The sequence below is a fragment of the Mustela nivalis genome (assembly GCF_964662115.1).
Source record: "Mustela nivalis genome assembly, chromosome: 1".
Lineage (NCBI taxonomy): Eukaryota > Metazoa > Chordata > Mammalia > Carnivora > Mustelidae > Mustela > Mustela nivalis.
Window position 1 is genome coordinate 127,461,238 of NC_139020.1, and position 23,795 is coordinate 127,485,032.

The 23,795-nt window shown below is 37.0% G+C and overlaps 1 protein-coding gene across 2 annotated transcripts in view; it reads left to right on the top strand.

Moving 5' to 3' along the window:
* ACAD11 (acyl-CoA dehydrogenase family member 11) overlaps nucleotides 1-23,795 on the top strand; it is a 93,164-nt gene that overhangs the window by 8,425 nt on the left and 60,944 nt on the right. For both annotated transcript variants that reach the window (XM_082719133.1, XM_082719134.1), the window contains 6 exons: nucleotides 509-670; nucleotides 2,418-2,582; nucleotides 16,136-16,277; nucleotides 16,833-16,954; nucleotides 19,049-19,155; nucleotides 20,174-20,300. In XM_082719133.1, the coding sequence (XP_082575259.1) occupies nucleotides 509-670; nucleotides 2,418-2,582; nucleotides 16,136-16,277; nucleotides 16,833-16,954; nucleotides 19,049-19,155; nucleotides 20,174-20,300 (825 nt within the window). The remainder of the gene's footprint in view (nucleotides 1-508; nucleotides 671-2,417; nucleotides 2,583-16,135; nucleotides 16,278-16,832; nucleotides 16,955-19,048; nucleotides 19,156-20,173; nucleotides 20,301-23,795) is intronic.

Sequence of the window (23,795 nt, forward strand, 5' to 3'; positions counted from 1 at the left end):
AGTAGTAAGGGCCTAAACATTTGTTTTGATTTAAACACAGGCAATGTGGGTGGGGTGAAATAGACCAGGAACAAATTTAGTTGCTAGAGTGTGTTAACTTATTCTTTAATTTTCCTCTAGATGGCAATAAAGAGCTATATGTAATGGCAATAACCAAACTCTCCAGATGGTTGGAGGGAAGAAAAGGACAAATAGGAAATCAATCCACTAAGAACAATAAATGCAAAGTGTTTAAAAAATTTTTTCTTTGCAAAATGTAACTTGAGAATAGTTTTTGTCCTTTAAGTTCAACTTGGAATGTCCTTGTATTTTTCCTTTGGCACATATATTCTACTGAACATGTTTCCCAAAGGAATGCTTTTCTAGCATATTCTACAAAGAATTGCTTTTGGTTGCAAACTGTTATCCTGATTTTTTTTCATAGGCAATGCGGAATTATGACACAGCAAATAATTGGTAGGAAAAAATTTATTTTGTCTTAAATTATTTGTTGTAATGGTTTCCGTAGGGTCGAATCTTTCGTGATTTTACAATTCCTGGAGTTAGCCCAGCAGAACGCTCAGCCATATATGTGGCCATGATAGAAACCTTGGCTCACTTACATTCCTTAAATGTACAGTCATTGCAGCTGGAAGGATACGGTAGAGGTGCTGGATACTGCAAAAGACAGGTAATACATCCATATAAAGAGCTCCTTTTAGGGGCACCTGAGTGGCTCAGATGGCATCTGCCTTTGGCTCAGGTCATGACCCCAGGGTCCTGGGATCCAGTCCCGCATAGGGCTCCCTGCTCAGGGCTCTGCTCTCCCTCTGCCTGCTGCTCCCCCTGCTTGTGCTCTTCACTCTCTCTCTCTCTCAAATAAATAAATAAAATATATAAATGTTTATTAAAAAAAGAGCTCCTTTTGTCAAGTTCTTGGAAACAATATTTATTATTAGTCAAAATAAAAACCTATTTTATACTTTCCTGAAACTTGGATGTAACTTCAGCCTTTATATCGGCTTATTGTTAGCAAAAAATAATTTTATATTTTTAGATCACCTTTTTTTCAGCCTAAGCCTCTATAACTAACAAATTTGTACATGAATGCAAATTTGAAGCTTTTCAGCCTCTTCATTTAATTTATCAATATATTTTCCATACAGTTTCCCTTTTAAGTTAAGATATCTATTAAGCACAACCATGTGTTTAATACTTGCTGAGTACCATGTTAAATGTCAAGAAAACAGAAATAAGTTCTTCCCCTAAAGGAACTTTCAGTCATTTTTTGAGAGACCTGTACATGAATCTCATTTACATGAAACTTGAAAATAGAATAAAGGAGTATATGATCTAGTAGTAAGTGATTTGGTGCTGATGATAAGAGCTGTTCCATTCAGAGGGTAGATGTCAGTGCATCTTTTCTTAGGTAGAGAAAGCTTTGTGGGAGAGATATGTCTTGCATTTTGTGTATAAGGAGATAGAAAATCTAGAGTGATAGGGGAAAGATGGTGAACATTTAAAACCAAAGGGACAGCTAGACCAGATATGTATAGGACTTTTCCCAATTTTTTATATATGTCTCTTCTGACTGAAGAGAGCCGGAAACCAAGATTTATAGAGTACTCACTGTATGCCAGGTCCCATGGTAGGTGAGTTACTGATCTACTCTTTTTAAATCTTTGTAGCAACCCTAAGACACAAGTATTATAACCCCCATTTTGTAGATGAGGAATCTGAGGCTAATAGATATCAAATAATATATGAATAAGTGGCTTAGATATAATTTATGTCCATGTCTATATGATTCCAGAGATGAAGGTCTTTACTGCACTAAGTTGAACAGAGAATCCTTGGGGAATGTGGAGAGAACTCTTAAGCTGATAAATAATATGATCTCAGTTGATGGAAGATTTTGAGAATAGTTTGATTTGTTTCCATGTAATTCTAAGAATAATGAAAAGTCTTCACATTCCTTATACCCAAAATACATTTAGAAGATTCTGTGGGTAATAAGAAAAGGTACTAAAATGAAAAGTAAAAACCTCTGTTCTTCTAGCCCCCATATTTCCTTTTTCAGTGATTACTTGTTTCTTGTGACCTTTCCAGAAATCTCCTATGCCTATTTATTTGTGTGTATGTGTTTGTGTGCATTCTTTTTTTCTTCCACAAAATAATTGCAGAATAAAGACTAGAACCCATTTTTTTTGATTCCTATGCCAGTATTTTTTTTCCTGATAAAAATCTAGATTGGTAAAATGAACTAGACAGAAGAAAGATTTAGATGTTCTGGGCTCATGTGAATGTCACTTATAGGCATCTGTCTTGAGCATTTAAGAATAAGACCAAATTTGACAAAATCAAATTTTACTTTAATTTTAGAATTGCTGGATCTTCTACTTTCAGCTCTTTAATTTTTCTTATTTGTATATCTTTAGGTATCAACCTGGACAGAGCAATATCGAGCTGCAGCTCATCAGGACATCCCTGCCATGAACCAACTATCTGATTGGCTAATGAAAAACTTGCCAGATAATGACAATGAAGAAAATTTGATTCATGGAGATTATAAACTAGATAACATAGTTTTTCACCCTACAGAGGTACTGTAAGCCATATTTATAATAAACTAAATAGGTCTTAGCACTTCTGATTTAGGGCACAAGTACTAGGTCGATGTTCCCCTCAGAGATCTGAAGGAGCCCAACCCAACCTCATGGTTCTCTTACCTTCGGGACTCTCTTCACCACTCAAAATTTTTAGGAAGAGTCCTGCAGATTTTTGGGCATAGGTAGCTGCCCACCTTTAAGGCCAAGTCTAACCCTCAGGATATCTGATTTACTACTTAAACAGGATTTGGTAATTTACATGTATGTCACTGATTTTTTCAGAGAAGTCTTTCATCTACAAAAAATACTTATCTAGGTTCTTGCTCTTTTGGTTCATTTTCATTCCTTTCCTTATCTCATGAAGAATTTTTAATTTGGTTAATTAATTGTAAGCTCAGAGGGGTGCCTGGGTGTCTTAGTTGGTTAAGCGTCTGCCTTCGGCTCAGATCCTGATCCCAGCCAGGGTCCTAGGATCGAACCCCATATCAGGCTTCTTGCTCAGCGGGGAGCCTGCATCTCCCTCTCTGCTGCTCCCACTGCTTGTGTTCCTCTGTCAAATAAATAAGTAAAATCATTAAATATACATGTATATGTATAAGCTCAGAGATGACAGAATTCCAAAAATCTCTTCCGAAGTTTTGAAAGAATTATGAGATTAATGTGACCTTGCTCTGTGTAAATGTACACAGTGTAGTCTTTATAAAGGGTACAAACAATTCAAAACTGTAACCCTCCTTCACAGAACACAGACAGTGAGACCTGGGATTGGAGGAGTATGATGGGATGCCATTGGACAAGATGCTTGGCCCTTAGAATTATGAGATTAATGTGAAAGATTTATAGTTCCTTGCATCCTACTTCTTAAAAGAGGTTTTTCTGGGTTCATTAGTTTTCTCAGAATGCTAAGACGTTTTAGGGCAGGAAGAGCTGCTCTGAATTCATGTGCTGAGCTTCTGGGTTTCATGTTCTTTCCCTATAGGAAGAGGACAGGAGAAAAATAGCATTATAAATTACATTGCTGCCATAATTCAAAGTAGTTTTATATCAAATCAAAGTTCAAACATAACATAAAGACAGGAACACATTCACCAGCAAGACAGAAAACTTTTTATAAGGAAGTCAATTTGGGTATTAAAATTATGTATATGTAATTATATATGTATGTGAGTAAACTTTTGTTAATGGTACTGATGAATTCTGAAATAACTTTGTTAAATATGGATTAGGAAGATTAAAGAATACTAACTAATAAACTGGAAAAATTTTAAAAACTTATAGTTTAAAACCTAGCAGGATCAGGCCTATATTTGATCTGCATCATTTGAGTCATTAATATTTAGGAGCCTCCCTTTAAGTAAGAGTTTTCTATGTGTTCTATGTACTTTTCTACTTGTTGATTAAACAAGAAAGGAAAAATTCAGACCTAGATCTCTTGAATTTTGTGTCATCAGGCAAAATGTTTAAATTTAGGATTAGTCATAATATGCTGAAAGTAATTAGAAAACCATTTCTTAGGGTGTCTGGGTGGCTCAGTGGGTTAAGCTTCTGCCTTCAGCTCACGTCATGGTCCCAGGGTCCTGGGATCAAGCCCTGCATTGGGCTCCCTGCTCAGCAGGGGGCCTGCTTCCTCCTCTCTCTCTCTCTCTCTCTGCCTGCCTCTCTGCCTACTTGTGATCTCTGTCAAATAAATAAATAAATAACCTTAAAAAAAAAAAAGAAAAAGAAAACCATTTCTTATAAAAGTAAAGTTGTCAAACAGGTGTCATCTTCCTTTAGAAAAGCAAAATATTCAATAGTTGGAAGAGCCATTTTTTAAAAAAGAAACTGGTAGAGGCAGATCATGAAGCTATTTAGCTGTAGTACTAATTTGTGACATACAGCATTATCTTTTAATGTATTAGGGTTATATGGTATCTGGTAAAATGTCCAATAAACCCATAACTGATGGTTAAATTTAATCAATTTCTGCCTCCTATAAATATTGTACCTAATTTTTATGGAAATAACATATGATTGGCAGAGTACAAGTCAACCAGCATTGATTCATTACCAGCTATTTGCTTTGAAAGATAGGGTTGGAAAGGAACTACAGCTCTTAATGAGCTCAAAATACAAATGGAGAGAAAAAAATAATTAGCTAACAGCAAAAAAATAATGTATACCTGAGTGCTAAAGTACGTCATACAAAGTAAACTTACACGAGCAGTCAGAGGAAAGATACACTGTGGACTGGCATCAAAAGCTGTGAGATGTTAAATTTAGTTTTAGTTAATAGTTGACCTTTTCTACCTCACTTTTAGTTTTTATTTATTTATTTATTTATTTATTTCAATACCCCCTTTATTTTCTTAAGTAAACTCTATGCTCAATGTGGGGCTTGAACTCATGACCCCAAGATCAAGAGTTACATGCTCTACCAACTGACCCAGCCAGGTGCCTCCCACCTCATTTTTTAGATCTCATAAGTAAATGGGAAATTTAGAGTATGTTTCTTTTTTGTGAAGGCACTCCACAAATTGGAAAATCAGTCCTTGGACTATAGCGAGCTGAATGTGTCTATGTATGTGCTCACCTGTTTATATATATTCCTAGAGATAGGATTGGAAGCTTTTAAGCTTTTTATTTTTTCTTTGAGAATAAGGATTATGTTTTAATTTTTTTTTTTTTACCTTTGCCTCTAGATTCTGTATAGTAGATGCTTGATAAGTGGAGATCTGCTAGACTATGCCTTCCTTTAAAGCAGTGACTGTAGCGTTTACGTAACAGGTGGTTACATGTTTCTGAATAGAATCTAAGTTGAAAGAATTGATTTTTATTAATCACTATTTCTGCGTCATATATTTGTGCTTAATTTTTATTCTCTAACAGTGTGACCTTAAAGCAGATACTTTAACCTCTGTGCCTCAGTTTTTATTTTAATTTGTTTTTATTGATATGTAATTGACATTGTAACTTATTTAGGTGTACAATACAATGATTTGATACCTCCACACATTGTGAAACAATCACCACAATAAGGATTGTTTACCCCTTCGCCCTATGAAGTTACATAATATGCAGTATAATGTTACTGACTCTAGTCACCATGGTGTACATTGTATCCCCATGACTTATTTATTTTATGGTTGGAAGTTTGTACTTCTTGACCCCCTTCTTCCATTTCACTCACATCACATACCCCCTTACCTCTGGCAACCACTAGCGTGCTCTTTTCGTGTATGAGCTTAATTATATTTGTTTTGTTTGTTATTTTTTATTTTGTTTTGTTCTTTTCACATATAAGTGAAATCATATGGTATTTGTCTTCCTCTGTCTCAGTACACTTAGCGTTATAGTGTCAGGGTCCATTCATGTTGTCACAAATGGCAAGATTTCATTCTTTTGTAGGGCCAAATAGTATTCCACTGTATATATGCCACATTTTATCCATCCATCCACCCCCATCCACCCATCCATGGATGCCTTTTAGCAACTTGGCTATTGTGAACAATACTGTAGTGAACATAGGAGTGCACATATCTTTTCTGATTAATGTTTTAATTTGCTTCACATAAATATGTGGAAGTAGAATTGCTGGATCATATGGTAGTTCTCTTTCTGGTTTCTTGAGGAAACTCCATAGTTTCCTCCATACCCTCATAGTGCCTGCAGTGATCTACATTCCCACCAATAATGCCCAGAAGTTCCCTTTTCTCTGTATCCTCACCAGCACTTGTTCTTTTCTGTCTTCTTGAAAATAGCCATTACTACAGGTTTGAGATGATACCTTATTGTGGTTTTGATTTGTATTTCTCTGATAATAAATGATGTTGATCATTTTTTTCATGTGACTTTTGGCCATCCGTATGTCTTCTTTGGAAAAATTTCTATTTAGAACTTATACCTATTGTTTTATTGACTGTACTTTTGTATTGAGTTATAGGAGTTCTTTATCTATTTTGGCTATTAACTCCTTACTCCATATATGATTTGCAGATACATTGTCCCATTTAGGAGGTTGCCTTTTTATTTTATTGATGGTTTCCTTTGCTGTGCAGAAGGTTTTTAGTTTGATGTAGTCCCTTTTGTTTATATTTGCTTTTGTTCCCATTGCCTTGGGAATCAGTTACCAAAAAAAAAAGTACTGCCAAGAAGAATGTCAATGAGCCTACCACCCATGTTTTCTTCTAGGAATTCTGTGGTTTCTGGCCTTGTATTCAAGTCTTTAATTCAGTTTGAGTTAATTTATGTATGGCATAAGACAATGGTACAGTTTCATTTTTTTTTTTTTTTTTTGCTTGTGGCTGTCCAGTTTTCCCAATACCATTTATTAAAGAAACTGTCTTTTCCCCATTGTATATTCTTGCTTCCTTTGTCATAAATTAATCAGCCATATACATGTGGGGTTTTTTCCTGGGCTCTTTATTCTGTTCCATTTATCCTTATGTCTGTTTTTGTGCCACTGTTTTGATTATTATAACATTATATAATTTGAAATCAGGAAGTGTGATGCTTCCAACTTTATTCTTTCCCAAGATTGCTTTAGCTCTTTGGGATCTTATGTGGTTCCATAAAATTTTAGGATTCTTTGTTCTATTTCTGTGAAAAATGTCATTGGAATTTTGATAGGAATTCCACTGAATCTATAGATTGCTTTGAATAATATGGATATCTTAACAATATTAATTCTTCAAATCCATGAGCATGGAATATCTTTTCCATTTGTGTGTTCTTCAGTTTAGTTCATCGGTGTCTTACAGCTTTCATACAGTTCTTTTACCTGCTTGGTGAAATTTATTCCTAGGTATTTTATTCTTTTTGGTGCAATCGTAAATGTAATTTTCTAAATTTCTCTTTCTGATAGTTTGTTGTTACAGTATTAAAAACATAATATTATATGTTGATTTTGTATCCTGTAGCTTTACAGAGTTTGTTTATTCTAATAGGTATTTTTTTTGTAAAGTCTTACAGCATTTTCTATATAAAAAGTCCTGTTGTCCACAAATAATGACACTTTCACTTCTTCCTTTCCAGTTTAGATGCTTTTTAATTTCTTTTTCTTGCCTAATTGCTCTAGACTTCCGATACTGTGTTGAATAAAAGGGGCAAGAGTGGGCATCCTTGTCTTGTTCCTAATTGTTAAAGGAGGTTTTCAGCATTTTACCATTGAGTATGTTTGCTGTGGGCTTGTTACATATGGGCCTTTATTTTGAGGTACATTCACTATAATGACTTTTTTGAGAGTTTTTATTATAAATGGATGTTGAATTTTTTCAAATGTTTTTTCTGCATCTATTTAGATGATTAAATGATCATTTTCTTGATGTGGCATATAACATTGGTTTATTTGCAAGTGTCAAACCATCCTTGCATCCCTGGATTAAATCCTGCTCAATCATAATATATGACCTTTTTAATGTAGTGTTGAATTTAATTTACTAATATTTTGTGGAGGATTTTTGCATCTGTTTTCATCAGGGATATTGGTCTGTAATTTTCCTTTTTGTATGTGTGGTGTCTTGTCTGTTTTTGGTATTAGGGTAATGCTAGCTTTATAAAATGAGTATGGGGGATACCTACCTGGCTGAGTTGGAAGAGCATGAGATGATCTTGGAATCCTGAGTTTGAGCCCCGCATTGGGTGTACTGATAGCTTTAATTTAAAAAAAAATAATAATAAGTAAATAAATAGGATTTGAAAGTATCCCCTCCTCTTCAGTTTTTTTGGAAGAGTTTTGAAGGACAGATATTTAAATCTTATTTGAATGTTTGATAGAATTCACCAGTGAAACTGTCTGGTCCTGGGCTTCTATGTCTGCAATTCTGTTTCCTTCCCTAATTTTTGGTCATTATTTCTTCAAATAAGTTTTCTATCCCTATTTCTCTTTTCTCCTTCTGGGACCACTGTAATACAACTGTCATTCCACTTGATGTTGTTTCGTAGGTCCCTTAAGATATCGTCACTTTTAAAAAACCATTTTTTCTGTTTTGTTTTGGGCTTCTATTTTATTTTGCACTTCACTATCCCATCTTCTAGGTCACTGATCTTTTCTTCTGCTTCATCTAGTTTGTTGTTGAACCCGTCTTGTGAATTTTTTCAGTTCATTTATTGCATTCTTCAGCTTCGTGACTTCTGTTCAGTACTTCCTTATATTTTCCCTCTTTGTTGACATTCTTACTGTTTTCACCCATTCTTCTTAGATCAGTGAGCATCTTTAATGGCCATTACTTTGAACTCTTTATCAGGTAAATTAATTAATGGAATTTTATCTTGTTTTCTTACTTGGAACATACTCCTTTTTCATTATTTTGCTTCATTCTCTGTCTTTGTTTCATCTTTTTTTAAAGATTTGTTTATTTACTTGAGAGGGGGGAAAGGGAGAGGGAAAGATAGCATCTCAAGCAGGCTTCCTGCTGAGCATGGAGCCCAACACAGGGCTCAGTCTCACAACCCAGAAATCATAACCTAAGCAGAAATCAAGAGTCAGAGGTTTAACTGACTGAGACACTCAGGCACCACTGTCTTTGTTTCTGTGTATTAAGCATAACTTCTATCCCTCCCAGTCTTAAAGGAGTGGTCACAGGAACATGGAATGTGTTTCACTTCACTGTCTGTGCAGTGTCCTGGGGGCAGTAGCCTAGCCATGACTGCCTTTCTCATTATTTCAGCCCCATGGGGCCGAGAAATGCAAGCCCCCTGGCCACCAGAGCCAACATTCAAGGGGTGTCGCTGTGTGAACAGCTTTGGCAGGGCCATAAAGGAGGGATGGGCCAGGATAATACTATCCACTGAATATACTGGGATGAAGCTTCAAGGGAATACCTGGCTGGATAGCCCACTTGCTGAGTTCAGTGAAGCAGGGCCATATGGTAGCACAAGGTCAGAGCATGCCTGTCTGCTGGGTTTAGCAATGTAGGGCCACAGGGCAAACAGCACTAGTAAGGTAGAGGGAGAGGGCAAAAATAGCACCTGCCAGCATCTCCATCCCCAGAGAGAGTTCAAATAAATCCCAGCCACTCCAGCAGATGCTTTAAGATTGGCCAATGAATCTCCTTCATATAAGGTCTAAGTCCTTTTCAACCTGCTGCTTTTGATGGGTCCCAAGATGGGTAAATCTATCCATGAGCCCTTGAAGAGTGGAGTCTGTTTTCTAGAGCCTTTTGGTTCTCCTGGATGTGAATCCTTTTGGTTTTCAAAGCCAGACATTTGGGGGGCTCATCTCTCTGGTACAGATCCCAAGTATGGGAGTACCTGATATGGGGCTTAAACCCCTTGCTTCTCTGGGATATAGTCCATATTTATGTAATTCTCTCCTGCTTGTGGGTTGCCACACTGGAGGGTAGGATTTTTGGTGACACTTCATCTCTACCTCTCCTACCCATCTTGCTGTAACCTGTTTTTGTTTTGTTTTGTTTGTTTTAAGATTTTATTTTATTTTATCTTATTAAGATTTTATTTATTTTGACAGGGAGAGACACAGCGAGAGAGGGAGCACAAGCAGAGGGAGGGGGAAAAGTAGGCTTCACGCTGAGCCAGGGCTTGAACCCAGGCCCTAGGATCATGACCTGAGCCGAAGGCAGGTGCTTAGCGACTAAGCCACCCAGACACCCTTTAAGATTTTTTTTTAAGTAATCTATACACCCAGTGTGGGGCTTGAACTCACAACCCCATGATCAAGAGTTGCATTCTCTGTTGACTGAGCTAGCCAGTTGCCCTTGATATAGCCTTTCTGTCCTTCATTGTGGAGGAGCTGTTCAGGTCCTTTTCAGATCATTTTCAGAGAAAGTTGTTCTATATGGAGCTGAAGATTTGGTGTATCTGTGGAAGTAGATGAGTTCAGTGTCTTCCTATGCTACCATGTGAACCACTTATTTTAACTTTTTATTTTAAAATAGTTATATACTTGTAAGAAGTTGTTAAAAAAAAAAAAGTACAAAGGGTCTTGTATACCTATCAGCCTAATTCCCTAAATGGATCTCACACAACTATAGTACATTATCAAAGCCAGGAAACTGACGTTGTGTGCCTTTTATGTTGGATAGAGAAATACCAAAATTTCAGGGTTGTTAGGAAGCTAAAATGAAGTAATCAATGTGGACCAAGTAGCTGGTACCTGGCATAGCTGTGCTGAACTTGTTTCAGTTTTCTTCTTCTTTTTCTTTGTTTTCTCCTCTGTTTTTCTATTTTACTTTTTTTTTTTTTTTAAAGATTTTATTTATTTATTTGACAGAGATCACAGGTAGGCAGAGAGGCAGGCAGAGAGAGTGAGAGGGAAGCAGGCCCCCTGCCGAGCAGAGAGCCCGATGTGGGACTCGATCCCAGGACCCTGAGATCATGACCTGAACTGAAGGCAGCGGCTTAAACCACTGAGCCACTCAGGCGCCCCTATTTTACTTTTTTTGAAGATTGCCTATCAAGCTCTGTTCTTCATAAAACTATTAAGGTAGAAGTAAATATTTCATAATATGTACTAAGACTTAAACAGTGGTTGTAAGGGATCAAATTATAGGAGACTTTTAAGTTGTACGTTTTTGTAACAAGTAAGGTTTGAGGTTTTATTATTTTGTGGGGTTTTTTTCAAAGAATAGCATGTTTTATTTTTATCATCAGAAAACACAAGAAAGAAGACAAAAACAAACTTAAATGACAAACCTTCCAGGAATGTGTGTGGTAAGCCAGTAAAGGATTACTAAAGGGTATGGCAGAAGGAGAGCACATTATTCAGTTTTGTAATCCGTATTTTCCAGTTACTTGTACATAAAGTATTTGAAGTATGTGAGTATTTCCATAATACAACATGCTTACTGCAATGTTTAAAAGAAATCCAGCCTTCCTGAAAAATATTGTTAATTTTCTTTTTTTTTCTCCAAATATTTTGTTTATTTGACAGAGAGAGATCACAAGTAGGAAGAGAGGCAGGCAGAGAGAGAGAGAGAGAGTGAAGCAGGCTCCCTGCTGAGCAGAGAGTTCGATGTAGGACTCGATCCGAGGACCCTGAGATCATGACTTGAGCCGAAGGCAGCGGTTTAACCCACTGAGCCACCCAGGCACCCCAGTATTGTTAATTTTCTTTTTTTTTTTTTTTAAGATTTTATTTATTTATTTGACAGACAGAGATCACAAGTAGGCAGAGAGGCAGGCAGAGGAAGAGAGAAAGGGAAGCAGCCTCCCTGTGGAGCAGAGAGCCCGATGCGGGGCTCGATCCCAGGACCCTGAGATCATGACCTGAGCCGAAGGCAGCGGCTTAACCCACTGAGCCACCCAGGCGCCCCTCTTGTTAATTTTCTAAACATAAATCTTACCCATCTGGCGGAGAAATGTTTTAAAGTTTAATGTGCATTTCAACTTGAAAAACAAATTTATTTAATTAGAAACAGATAAACCTAGAGATAATTTATCTGCACTCATTAATTAGTAGTCAGATGTATGTAAGATAATAAATACATGTAATCTGGTTATTCTAAAGTCATCTATCTTGCAGCCTTTTATACATTAACTTGTGAAGAAAAAAGATTTGATATGCAAACAAAACTTGTATTTTTAATGGCTCTTCTTTTTTATTTCCCTCATTATCTCTTAAATGTTAGTGTAGGTGGGCAGAAGCATAGTTATGAAATTTAATTTTATTGCTAGGAAAGGCGTAGCAGTTTGGTTTTTTTCAACACCTTTACATAACAGATTTTTTTTTTTTTTTTTCAAAGACAGAGGGGTAGTGGCAGGGGGAGAAAGTGAGAGAAAATCTTAAGCAGGCTCCACATCCAACAGGGAGCCTGATGTGGGGCTTGAACTCATGGTCCTGAGATCATGACCTGAGCTAAAATCAAGAGTCAGACACTAGACCAACTGAACCGCCCAGGCCTCCCTACATTACAGATACTTTTTTAAATACTTTTTAGTAGAGGCATCTGGATGGCTCAGTCACTTAAGTGTCTGCCTTCAGCTTAGGTCATGATCCCAGGATTCTAGATCCCTCACTCATGCTTGCTCTCTCTCTCTCTCTTTCAAATAAAATAAGGAGGGAAGGCAAGATGGTGGAAGAGTAGGGGAGCTCGTTTCATTTGGTCCCTTGAATTTAACTAAAGAACTATCAAAAAATTCTGAACACCTGTGAATTCAACCTAAGATGAAAAAAGAAATGCTGGAATTCTACAAATAGAAAAGTGACCACTTTTTGCAAGGTAGGAGGTATGGAGAAGTGAATCTGAGGGGATATATTGGAAGATAAATGGCAGGGGGAGGGAGCCTCTGCAAGCCAGTTATAGGAAAGTGATACAGCCCCTGAGAGCAAAATTAGAACCTTTAGAAATCTGCTCCAGTGAGAGATGTCCCTGCCTGAAAGCTGCTCAAGTGGTGAAGTGGGACAGAATCCTAGGTGGGACAGTGTGACCTCAGGATATCTCTGGAGTCACAGAAAGAATGGGGGTGCCCGAGCTGGCAGCGTTCCCAAGCATTGCAGCAGGGAAGCTGGTTAGGGACAGTGAGCTCGTGAGGGGGCTTTCAGCTTGGTTTGCTATAAGCCATGAATGGTGGCACACTTGGGCAACAGCTTTCCATGCAGGAGCCCTGCAAAGGGCAGAAAGGCCGTGACACTCTACCTTTCCCTAGGAAGACCAGAGTGGGTGCATACCACAGGAGTCTGCAGAGTTTGATACACACAGAAGTGAAGACCACTCATCCCTGAGTTTACTGAAGAGAGGTGACCGTGATCTTTCAGCTCCAGGGCTGGTGATCCAGGCATGGCCATTTTTATTTTCGTCCCCCAGAGAGGCACGGAAAGCCTTCAGGAAACAAAACCCATTTAGAGCAACCAGAAGTGGCTTACACTGAAACTGGCTCCCTGGCAAAGCGTGGTGCAGCTCTACTCAGGCAAAGACACCTGATAATCAGCACAGGAGGCTCTTCCCCAAGAAGACCAGCTGGAAAAGCAGGCGAACACCAAGTGTATGGAACACACAGGACCACAAAACTGCAGCACTAGAGGAAAATAGTATATAGAATTCAAGGTTTTTTTTTTTTTTTTTCTCATTATAACTTTATCTTTCAGGTTAAAGTTTTCCTTTTTCTTTTCAATAAGTTTCTTATTTTATCAGATCTTTAAGTCTTTTTTTAACTTTCATTTTTTTTTTACGTTTAATAGATACATTCTTCATTTTTGGCTTCCTTTTACTGTATTCAATATATATATATATATATATATATATATATATATATATATATATATTTTGCTTGGGATTTAGTATCTTCTAACAAACAGACCAAAATACACCCAGGACCAAGTGGATCACCCTGTTTTGTCTACCTGGGAGACTATAGTCTCTCTGACAAACCCCCCCTTCTTTTTTTCTTTTCCTCTTTGCCTTCTGACTGCTTCAGATTTGTCTGGTGCATATTTCATTTGGGTCTGGTTGATAATTTTTATTTTATCTCATTCATCCATTCTTCTCTGGGCAAAATGACTAGAAAGAGAAATTCACAAAAAAGAACCAGAGGTAATACTTCCTGCCACACATCTCATCAATATGGATATAAGTAAAAAGACACACCTGGAATTCAGGATAATGATACTAAAGTTACTAGGTGGGCTTGAAAAAAGGATGAAAGACACAAGAGAATCTGTTAGTGCAGAAATGAAATCTAGGTAGGCTGAAATTTAAAATGCTTTAACTGAGATGTATTCTAAATTGGATGCTATAACACCTAGGGTAAATGGGGCAGAAGAGGAAGGAAGTGACCTAGAAGATGAGTGGAGGGAAAGGAAGGTAGCTGAGGCAAAGAGAGAAAAACAACTAATGGACTCTGAGAGGATGCTTTGAGAAATCAGCGATACCATGAAGCAAAATAATATTAGAATTATTGGCATCCCTGAGGAAAGAGAAAGAAAGAGAGAGGGACATAAGGTATATTTGAACAAATCATAGCTGGGAATGTCCCTAATCTGGGAAAGAAAACAGGCATTCAAGTCCAAGAGGTAGAGAGTACCCTTCTCAAAATCAATAAAAATAGATCAACACCCAACATATAATAGTGAAGCTTGCAAATTTCAGAGATAAAGAGAAAATCCTGAAAGGAGCTTGAGACAAGAGGTTCTTAACCAACGGGGGTAGAAACATTAGGCTGGCAGCAGACCAACCCATAATGACCTGGCAGGCCAGAACGTGCTGGCATGATACATTTAAGGAACTAAATGAGAAAAACATGCAGCCAAGAATACCTTCCAGCAAGGCTGTCACTCAGAATGGAAGGAGATATTAAGACCTTCCAGGATAAACAAAAACTAAAAGAATCTGTGACCACTAAACCAGCCCTGCAAAAAATATTAAAGGGGAAACTGTAAACAGAAAGAGAGCCCCAGTGTAACAGACCAGAAAGGAACAGAGACAGTCTACAGAAAGAGGGACTTTATAAGTAATACAGTGACACTAAATTCATCTCTTTCAGTAGTTCTTCTGAATCTAAATGGGCTAAATGATCCAATCAAAAGACACAGGGTATCAGATTGGCTGGCAAGACACATCCATATGCTGTCTACAGCAGACTCTTCTTAGACCCAAAGACACCTCCAGATTGAAGCTCAGGGTTTGGAAAACCATGTATCATGGTAATGGACATCAAAAGAAAGCTGGGGTAACAATCATTATATCAGAAAAATTAGATTTAAACCAAAGAATGTAGGGGCACCTGGTGGCTCAGTGGGTTAAAGCCTTTGCCTTCAGCTCAGGACCCTGAGATCATGATCTGAGCCGAAGGCAGCGGCTTAACCCACTGAGCCACCCAGGCGCCCCTCACATTGAGACATTGAGGTCTTCCATTTAGAGTTTATCTTTGTGTATGATATAAGAGAATGGTCAAGTTTCATTCTTCTGTATATAGCTGTCCAATTTTCCCAGTACTGTTTATTGAAGAGACTGTCTTTTTCCCATTGGATATTTTTTCCTACTTTGTTGAAGATTAGTTGACCATAGAGTTGAGGTTCCATATCTGGGCTTTCTGTTTTCTTCCATTGATCTATCTGTCTGTTTTTGTGCCAGTAGCATCCTGTCTTGGTGATCACAGCTTTATAGTATAGCTTGAAATCAGGCAAGTTGTTAGGGCCACTTTGGAAAACAGTGTGGAGGTTCCTCAAAAAGTTAAAAATAGAGATACCCTATGACCCAGCAATTGTAGATGCTTAAGCAACTGAGCCACCCAGGTGTTCTGAGAGCAAACTTTAAACTGTGCATGACATAACATAGATGCTTAAATTATAAGTAATTATTAGAATTTCTTCTTTACCACAGTTAACCCTCAGTTGAGCAGTTTCAGCTGCTTTTGTTTCCTCTCATTAGCAGAGATACTAGTGGTATGTAAAGTAAAATGCAGGATAACTGATGGCCAATGATGGAGCCAGCAGACTTGGCTCTACATATTCCAGACTAATTAGTTATTTGGTAAATGAGATGTGCCATTGCAGGTAAAAACTATAAACTATGTAGACTAAGATTTGCTTTTGATAGAGAATAGGATTCCACTTATTTCCCTGTTTTCGTTTTATATTAAATATGTTAAAACCTTTTTATTTTTAATTGCAGTCTCGAGTTATAGCTATACTGGATTGGGAGCTTTCAACTATTGGTCATCCTTTGTCAGACTTAGCTCATCTCTCCCTATTCTACTTTTGGCCAAGGACTGTTCCAATGATAAATCAAAATTCTTACTTTCAAGAAAATATAGGTATGAAATCGTAATGTTGCCTAAATTGCTATTAATATAAAATTATATTTATTCTTCATAATTAAAAGGTAAGATTTATATTGCCATTTTAGATACATAGCTTTTATTTGTTTCTTGAAATGTTTCTTTTTTTTTTTTAAGACTTTATTTATTTGAGAGAGAGAGAAAGAATGCATGTGCACAAGCAGGGGGAGGGACAGAGGGAGAAGGAGCAACAGGGCTCCTGCTAAGCAAAGAGACCAACTCAGGACTCGATCCCAGGACCCTGGGATCATTACCTGAGCTGAAGGCAGATGGTTAACTGACTGAGCCACCCAGGCACTCCTCTGAAATGTTTCTAATTCATTTTATTCTTGATTTTTCTGAACAACAGATTTTACTTTTTGTAATTATGATAAAATGTAGCCCTTTATATATATATCATTCATTTGTAAAGCAACATTCAGAACATGTTTGTTATGTGTATCAGTTTTATGTACACATGTAGTATTATTACATTTGAAACATTCACCATGATATCTTTATTAAATTTTATAGTATGTGCTGTTTTTATAGGGATACCATCAATAGAAGAACTGATTTCAATATATTGCCGCTGCAGGGGAATTGATTCTATTCTCCCTAACTGGAATTTCTTTCTTGCCCTTGCATATTTTAAAATGGCTGGAATAGCACAGGTAATTGATTGGTCTCAACTTATGTTTCTCCATTATTTATTAATGTACTATTCATGATATTTTCTGGTCTTCAGAAGTTTTATGTTCTTTTTCCTTAGATCATTTTGCTTTGGATAATGACAAATACCAGGACTGGGTGAATATGAATCCAGACTTTGCAGAATAGGAATTTGGCAAAAGCAAAAAATTGAGTAGCAAAATGTGTTATCATTTTTTGGTATGACAAACTTAATAGTGGAAGGAAGAAAGAAAGAAATAAAGATAAAAAGAAAAAAGCGTATGAAGATTCATTATTTCCTGAATATCCAATTTAAGAAAGAGCTAAAATCTTTTAATAATGTCTGCTTCAAACTATAAAACCATTTATTAACCAGTACTGATGATGAGGAAAGAAATACTTTTGCATGTCCCAAAGTCTAGCACTGTACCTAGATTATAGTAGCCTCTTAATATATATTTTTGAGAGAATAGATGAGTAAAATTTTCTGTTTTCTAATAATGTTAGAATCACACAAATTACGTGTCTGATTTTAAGAGGAAATTGAGCATAAATTCAGTTTTTTAAAATCTAAAGTGTACTTTTTTTTTTTTTTTTTTAGCAGGAGAGGGGCAGAGGGAGAGGGAGAGAAAGCATCTTAGGCAGGCTCTACTCTCAACACAGAACCTGCCATAGGGCTCAATCTCACAACCCTAACTAAGATCATGGTGTAAGCCAAAATCAAAATTCCAGTGCTTAACCAACTGAGCCACCCAGGTGCCTCTAAAGTGTATTCTTCTTTATACTGATTTAGTTTACATGTGCTTTGAACCTCAGGAGTTTATTTAAGAAATTGAGATGCTTCATCAGTGACAAAGGGCTAGGGCTTGGAAGAATAAGTCAGTAAGAGATTTTAGAAACAAAAAAGAATGTAAAAAGGATTAAGGTGTTTTTTCCTTGTCTTCTGAGTCCATGCTATCCATGACCAACTGAAATATCTTCTGGATATAGTTGTATTACATCTCATCCTGTATTTTAGAATCACGTTAATCATGTTGGTTGGATGGGTTCCTCAAAAGAGGGTTCATGATATGTTTTTTATATTTGTCAGTTTCCACAAATCAGATACCAAATGGGCTTTGAACTTAAAATGGATTTTCATTTCAAACAAAAGTTTTACTTGCATTATGCATTATGTATGTGGTAGACTATATGGTAACAGGGATGATCATAAACATTGCATTCTAACTACAAATATGAAATTGGAATGATGGAAGGAGTGTTAGAGTGTCTTATTGCATAAAGAAGTACACGAAGAGGGGCGCCTGGGTGGCTCAGTGGGTTAAGCCGCTGCCTTCGGCTCAGGTCATGATCTCAGGGTCCTGGGATCGAGTCCCACATCGGGCTCTCTGCTCAGCAGGGAGCCTGCTTCCTCCTCTCTCTCTCTGCCCGCCTCTCTGCCTACTTGTGATCTCTGTCTGTCAAATAAATAAATAAAATCTTTAAGAAAAAAAAAAAAAAGAAGTACACGAAGAAATAAAACTAATGAAATTCAGTCGATTGTGTTAGGGTGAGACAAGCAAGGGAGAGGAGAGTGTTATGTTGAAAGCACAGAACACAAAGAAAGAAAAACTAATTAGCATTCAACTAACCCTGTTCAAGGAGACAGTTAACTAAATTCGGACTCCAAAATAATGAGAGAAAATATTCTTAGAGATCATCTCTGTGTCTTCTCTTCCATTTTATAGTTTTTGATTTTATTTTGGTTTATTTAGATTTTCCCCCACTAAAACAGGAGAAAAGTGATCTTTAAAGGTGGTATAAGGTGATGCCAATTTGACATCTTTGTTAACTCCTGAGTACATTTTCAAGTTTGATTTGATTTACAGTTAAAGTTCTGTTAGAATGAGAGTGTGTTAAGCAAATAATGCATGTCTAACTCTTTAATTTAGGGTGGTATAATTATCCCTATATGTAAATAAGTAGAATTGATGGTCTGATTTATATCTTGATACCTTGTGAGGTTAGTGACTCACATAGCTGGGAAACTGGAGACTGGATAGCTGAAGAACAGTTTTCAGTCAATCTTAATTGCTCTATGTTAATTTTATTTATAGGGAGTATATAGTAGATATCTTCTGGGAAATAATGCGTCTGAGAGTAGCTTTCTGTTTGCCAAGATTGTGCAGCCTCTGGCAGAAACTGGATTACAACTTTCGAAAAGGTAAGCAAAATCGATTTCTTGGCTAATTCAAATTAGAGCCTTTATTAGATATATGAAGGTTGTAAACTTCAAGGGGATAGGGATTGTTTCTGTTGCTTTTACCAGGATTATTGCTGCCAGTCACATCAGTTTTTTGGTAACATCTTATATGCCTGAAAATAAAATAACCTAGATTCATGATTAAAAGTATTTTTTTGCCAACTTGAGCATATAAACTTTCAAGGAAATAGATAAAGCTCTCAAATGCTTCTTTCTAACATTTACATTACTTACATATTCCTATTCAAAATTATACCCTATAAAAGATGATTTATTAACTTTAGAAGTATTGCTCTTTCCATCATATTTCATGAAATTTTATTGTCACTCCATAAATGTCTTTAAAATCCATATCTCAATCAGTGGAGCACTTTTTGAGGCATCTAGTTCTCTTCCCAACTACACACTTTCATCTAAGTGATGTGATATAATAGCACTTACTGAATTCATTGATGATGCTGTCCCTGGAAATTCTGTCCGGGCACAAGTACCCAGGACTTAACGTTAGGACAGTTATGTTTTATAATTCATCTTTTAGGTGATGTTTGTGTTCTCTCAACATAACAACTGACAGTGTTGCTCTTCATAAAGATCTTTATAATGACATCCAGTAGTTGTGTTTGTGAGGAATATGCTAAGAATAATTACTACATTTGTGTTCAGTTTCTTCACCTTCTTTTTGAGAGATTTTGATAATTGACTTTAATAAAGATTTAAAACTACCACCGATTGAGATTGTGCCAGGCTTATGTTTTACCTACATAGTGCTTTCAGCATTAAAGTTTCCTGTTCAAAGTAAAGTGATTGTACATTTATTGCATAAATGAAAAACTTAAGAAATTCCAAAATATGCCAACTTCTGAGGGATATTTTGAAGGAGTTGGAAAGACCTCACATTATATTCAGAAATATATAATAATGATTTGGGACACCTTTGTAACTCTTTTTTTCCTTTCTTTCTTTTCTTTTTTTAATAAAGAACTTTCAGTACTACATTACCACAGATTGATACTTCCCAACAATTGTTTGTACAGAGTAAGACTGGCCAGGAAGTTCTTGCTAGGGTGAAGCATTTCATGAAACGACACATCCTTCCAGCTGAAAAGGTGAGTACTATATAAACAAACAGAATGTATTTGGACTATTGGTGAATTATGTCTGTTATTTCTCCTTCTAGGAGTATCATGGTATCCTATCTTTGTAGTCAGTCCTTACCCATTCCCCTCCTTACATTAGCACTGAGCTGCTGCAGAAGCTGATGAGCTCCTAAAAGATGCCAAGGGAATGCCACAGATGAATCCTTGAAATTAAAATTCAAAGGGGATTAACTGTTGTAAAGTTGGGGCTGTAAATATATTAGAGTAAAACATTATTTTAGGGCCATTTAAAAAGAAAAGATTTTATTTATTTATTAGAGAGCACATTTATTTGGGGGGAGGAGCAGAGGGAAAGGAGTAAGCAGACTGCGCTGAGTAGGGAGCTCTATGCTGGGCCCAACAGCACAGCCCTGAGGTCATGACCTGAGCCAAAATCAGGAGTCAGATGCCCAGCTGACTGAGCCAGCCAGGTACTCCAGGGCCTTTTCATAAGGCAGTGACTTTTAGCTTTTTTGTGTGTGTGTGTGTGGCTCCCTATGAAAATTAAGAAAACTGTAGACTAAACAAAATGGACATAACCAAGAAATGTTGCATATCATTTCAGTCTATTCACAGATACTACTATCTCTCTCTATACAGGCTACTACTTTAAGGTGTTAAGTTTCTGTAACTTCACTGAGGGTAGTGAAACATGGTGCATTCATTCATTCATTCAGTTAACATGTAGTTATTAGGTACCTAATAATGGGTTAGGCATCTGGAGAGCCATCAAAAGTAAAAGAATAAGACAGAGCTAATGCTTCCACAGAGCCTACACTTTCGCACAAAAGAAAGACATTCAATAAGAGACGATAATGCTGTGAAGAAAAGGTAAAAGCTATTATGAAAATACATAAGGCAGGTGGGGCCAGGTATATGTGTGAGTTGAACATTGGTGTAGAAATTGTAAGGGTTTAATTTTAGTCCATTCCTGTCACGAGTTAGGTGGTTATGAACAAATAACTCTAACTCTCAGTGCTTTAGTCTTTCATCTGTGATGTGCATAGGAATGAAATTCTCATTTCAATTTTCTGTGATTCTGAGAGCTCTAGAGCTAGACCTACAAAATCAAATAGGAAACTGAAAAAGGCCAAAATTCTTTAAACAAAAATGTTCAGAGTTGATATGTGTTTATAGGGCAGTTACTGTTGTTGCTTGAACTAGATAAATAATTATCATATTTTTAAAATTTATTTTTATTTTTTAAAAGATCTTATTTATTTATTTGACAGATAGAGATCACAAGTAGGCAGAGAGGCAGACAGAGAGAGAGGGGAGAAGCAGGTTCCCTGCTAAGCAAAGAGCACAATGTGGGGCTCTAGCCCAGGACTCTGGGATCATGACCTGAGCCAAAGATAGAGACTTTAAACCACTGAGCCACCCAGATGCCCTAATTATCATATTTTTAATAAAGAACTGTCATGAGATGAATTTTGCTGACAGTGGGGTATAGCTTTTTTAGGAAAATACTACTAAAATATTGGGAAATTCATTCTAAAATAGCCTCCTTTTAACAGGGACATGACTTTTTTAAGTAATAGAGTGGCACTAAATTCATTGTAACTCAATAGTTGCTCTGAATCTAAATGTCAAAAGACACAAGGTATCATATTGGATTAAAAAGCAAAATGCATCCATGTGCTGTCTGCAGCAAATTCTTCTTAGACCCAAAGACACCTCAGATTAAAAGGGAGGGCATGGAAAACCATGTATCTTGGTAATGGACATCAAAAGAAAGCTGGGGTAACAATTATCATATCAGAAAAATTAGATTTAAACCAAAGAATGTAGGGGCACCTGGTGGCTCAGTGGGTTAAAGCCTCTGCCTTCAGCTCAGGTCATGATCCCAGCATCCTGGGATGGAGCCCCGCATCAGGCTCTCTGCTCAACAGGGAGCCTGCTTTCTCTTCTCTCTCTCTGCCTGCCTCTCTGCCTACTTGTGATCTCTATCTGTCAGATAAATAAATAAAATCTTAATAAAAAAAAACAAACAAAGAATGTAATAAGAGATGAGGAAGGATACTATGTCATACTTAAAGGGCCTATCCAACAAGAAGATCTAATAATTGCAAACACTTTTGCCCCTAAAGTGGAAGCAGCCAATTAGATAAGCCAATTAATAGCAAAATTAAAGAAACACATGGATAATAATACTTTATAGTGGGGGGACTTCAATACTCCACTCACAACAATGGACAGATCATCTAAGCAGAAGATGAACAAGGAAACAAGGACTCCGAATGACACGCTGGACCAGATGGACTTCACAGATACATACAGAGCATTCCATCCTAAAGCAACAGATTACATATTCTTCTCAAGTGCACATGGAACATTCTCCAGAGTGGATCACATACTTGGTCACAAATCAGGTCTCAACTGATACCAAAAGATTGGGATCATCCCCTGCATATTTTCAGACCGCAATGCTTTGAGACTTGACCTCAATCACAAAAGGAAATCGGGAAGGAACTCAAACACTTGGAGGTTGAAGAGCATCCTACTGAGGAATGAAAGGGTCAGCCAGGAAGTTATAGAAGAATTTTTAAAAATTATGGAAACAAATGAAAATGAAAACACAACTGTTCAAAACCTTTGTGATACAGCAAAGGCAGTCCTAAGAGGGAATTACATAGCAATACAAGCCTTTCTCAAAAACTTAGAAAAGTCTCAAATACACAAGCTAAAGTTACACTGTAAGGAGCTGGAGAAAGAATAAGAGCTCTTCCCCTGTGAAACGAAGTAGGAGAAGAGAATTAATAAAGATTAGAGCAGAAATCAATGAAGTAGAAACTAAAAGAACAGTAAAACAGATCAATGAAACTGGAAGCTGGTTCTTCAAAAGAGTTAATAAGATCAATAAATTCCTGGCCAGACTTATCAAAAAGAAAAGAGAAAGGATTCAAACAAAATCATGGATGAAAGAGGAGAGATCACAGTCAATACCAAGGAAATACAAACAATTTTAAGGACATGTTATGAGCAACTATATGCCGACAAATTAGGCAATCTGGAAGAAATGTATGCATTCCTGGAAACTTATATACTACCAAAAGTGAAACAGGAAGAAATGGAAAACCTGAACAGACCCATAACCAGCAAAGAAATTGAAGCAGTAATCAAAAATCTCCCAGCAAAAAAGCCAGATGGCTTCCCAGGAGAATTCTACCAAACATTTAAAGAAGTACTAAAACCTATTCTTCTGGGGTGCCTGGGTGGCTCAGTGGATTAAGCCTCTGCCTTCGGCTCAGGTCATCATCTCAGGGTCCTGGGATCGAGCCCTGCATTGGGCTTTCTGCTCAGAGGGGGGTCTGCTTCACCCTCCCCCTCTGCCTGCCTCTCTGCCTACTTGTGATCTCTGTCTGTCAAATAAATAAACAAAATCTTTAAAAAAAAAAAAAAACCACCATTCTTCTGAAGCTATTTCACAAAATCGAAATGGAAGGAAAACTCTCTCTATGAGGC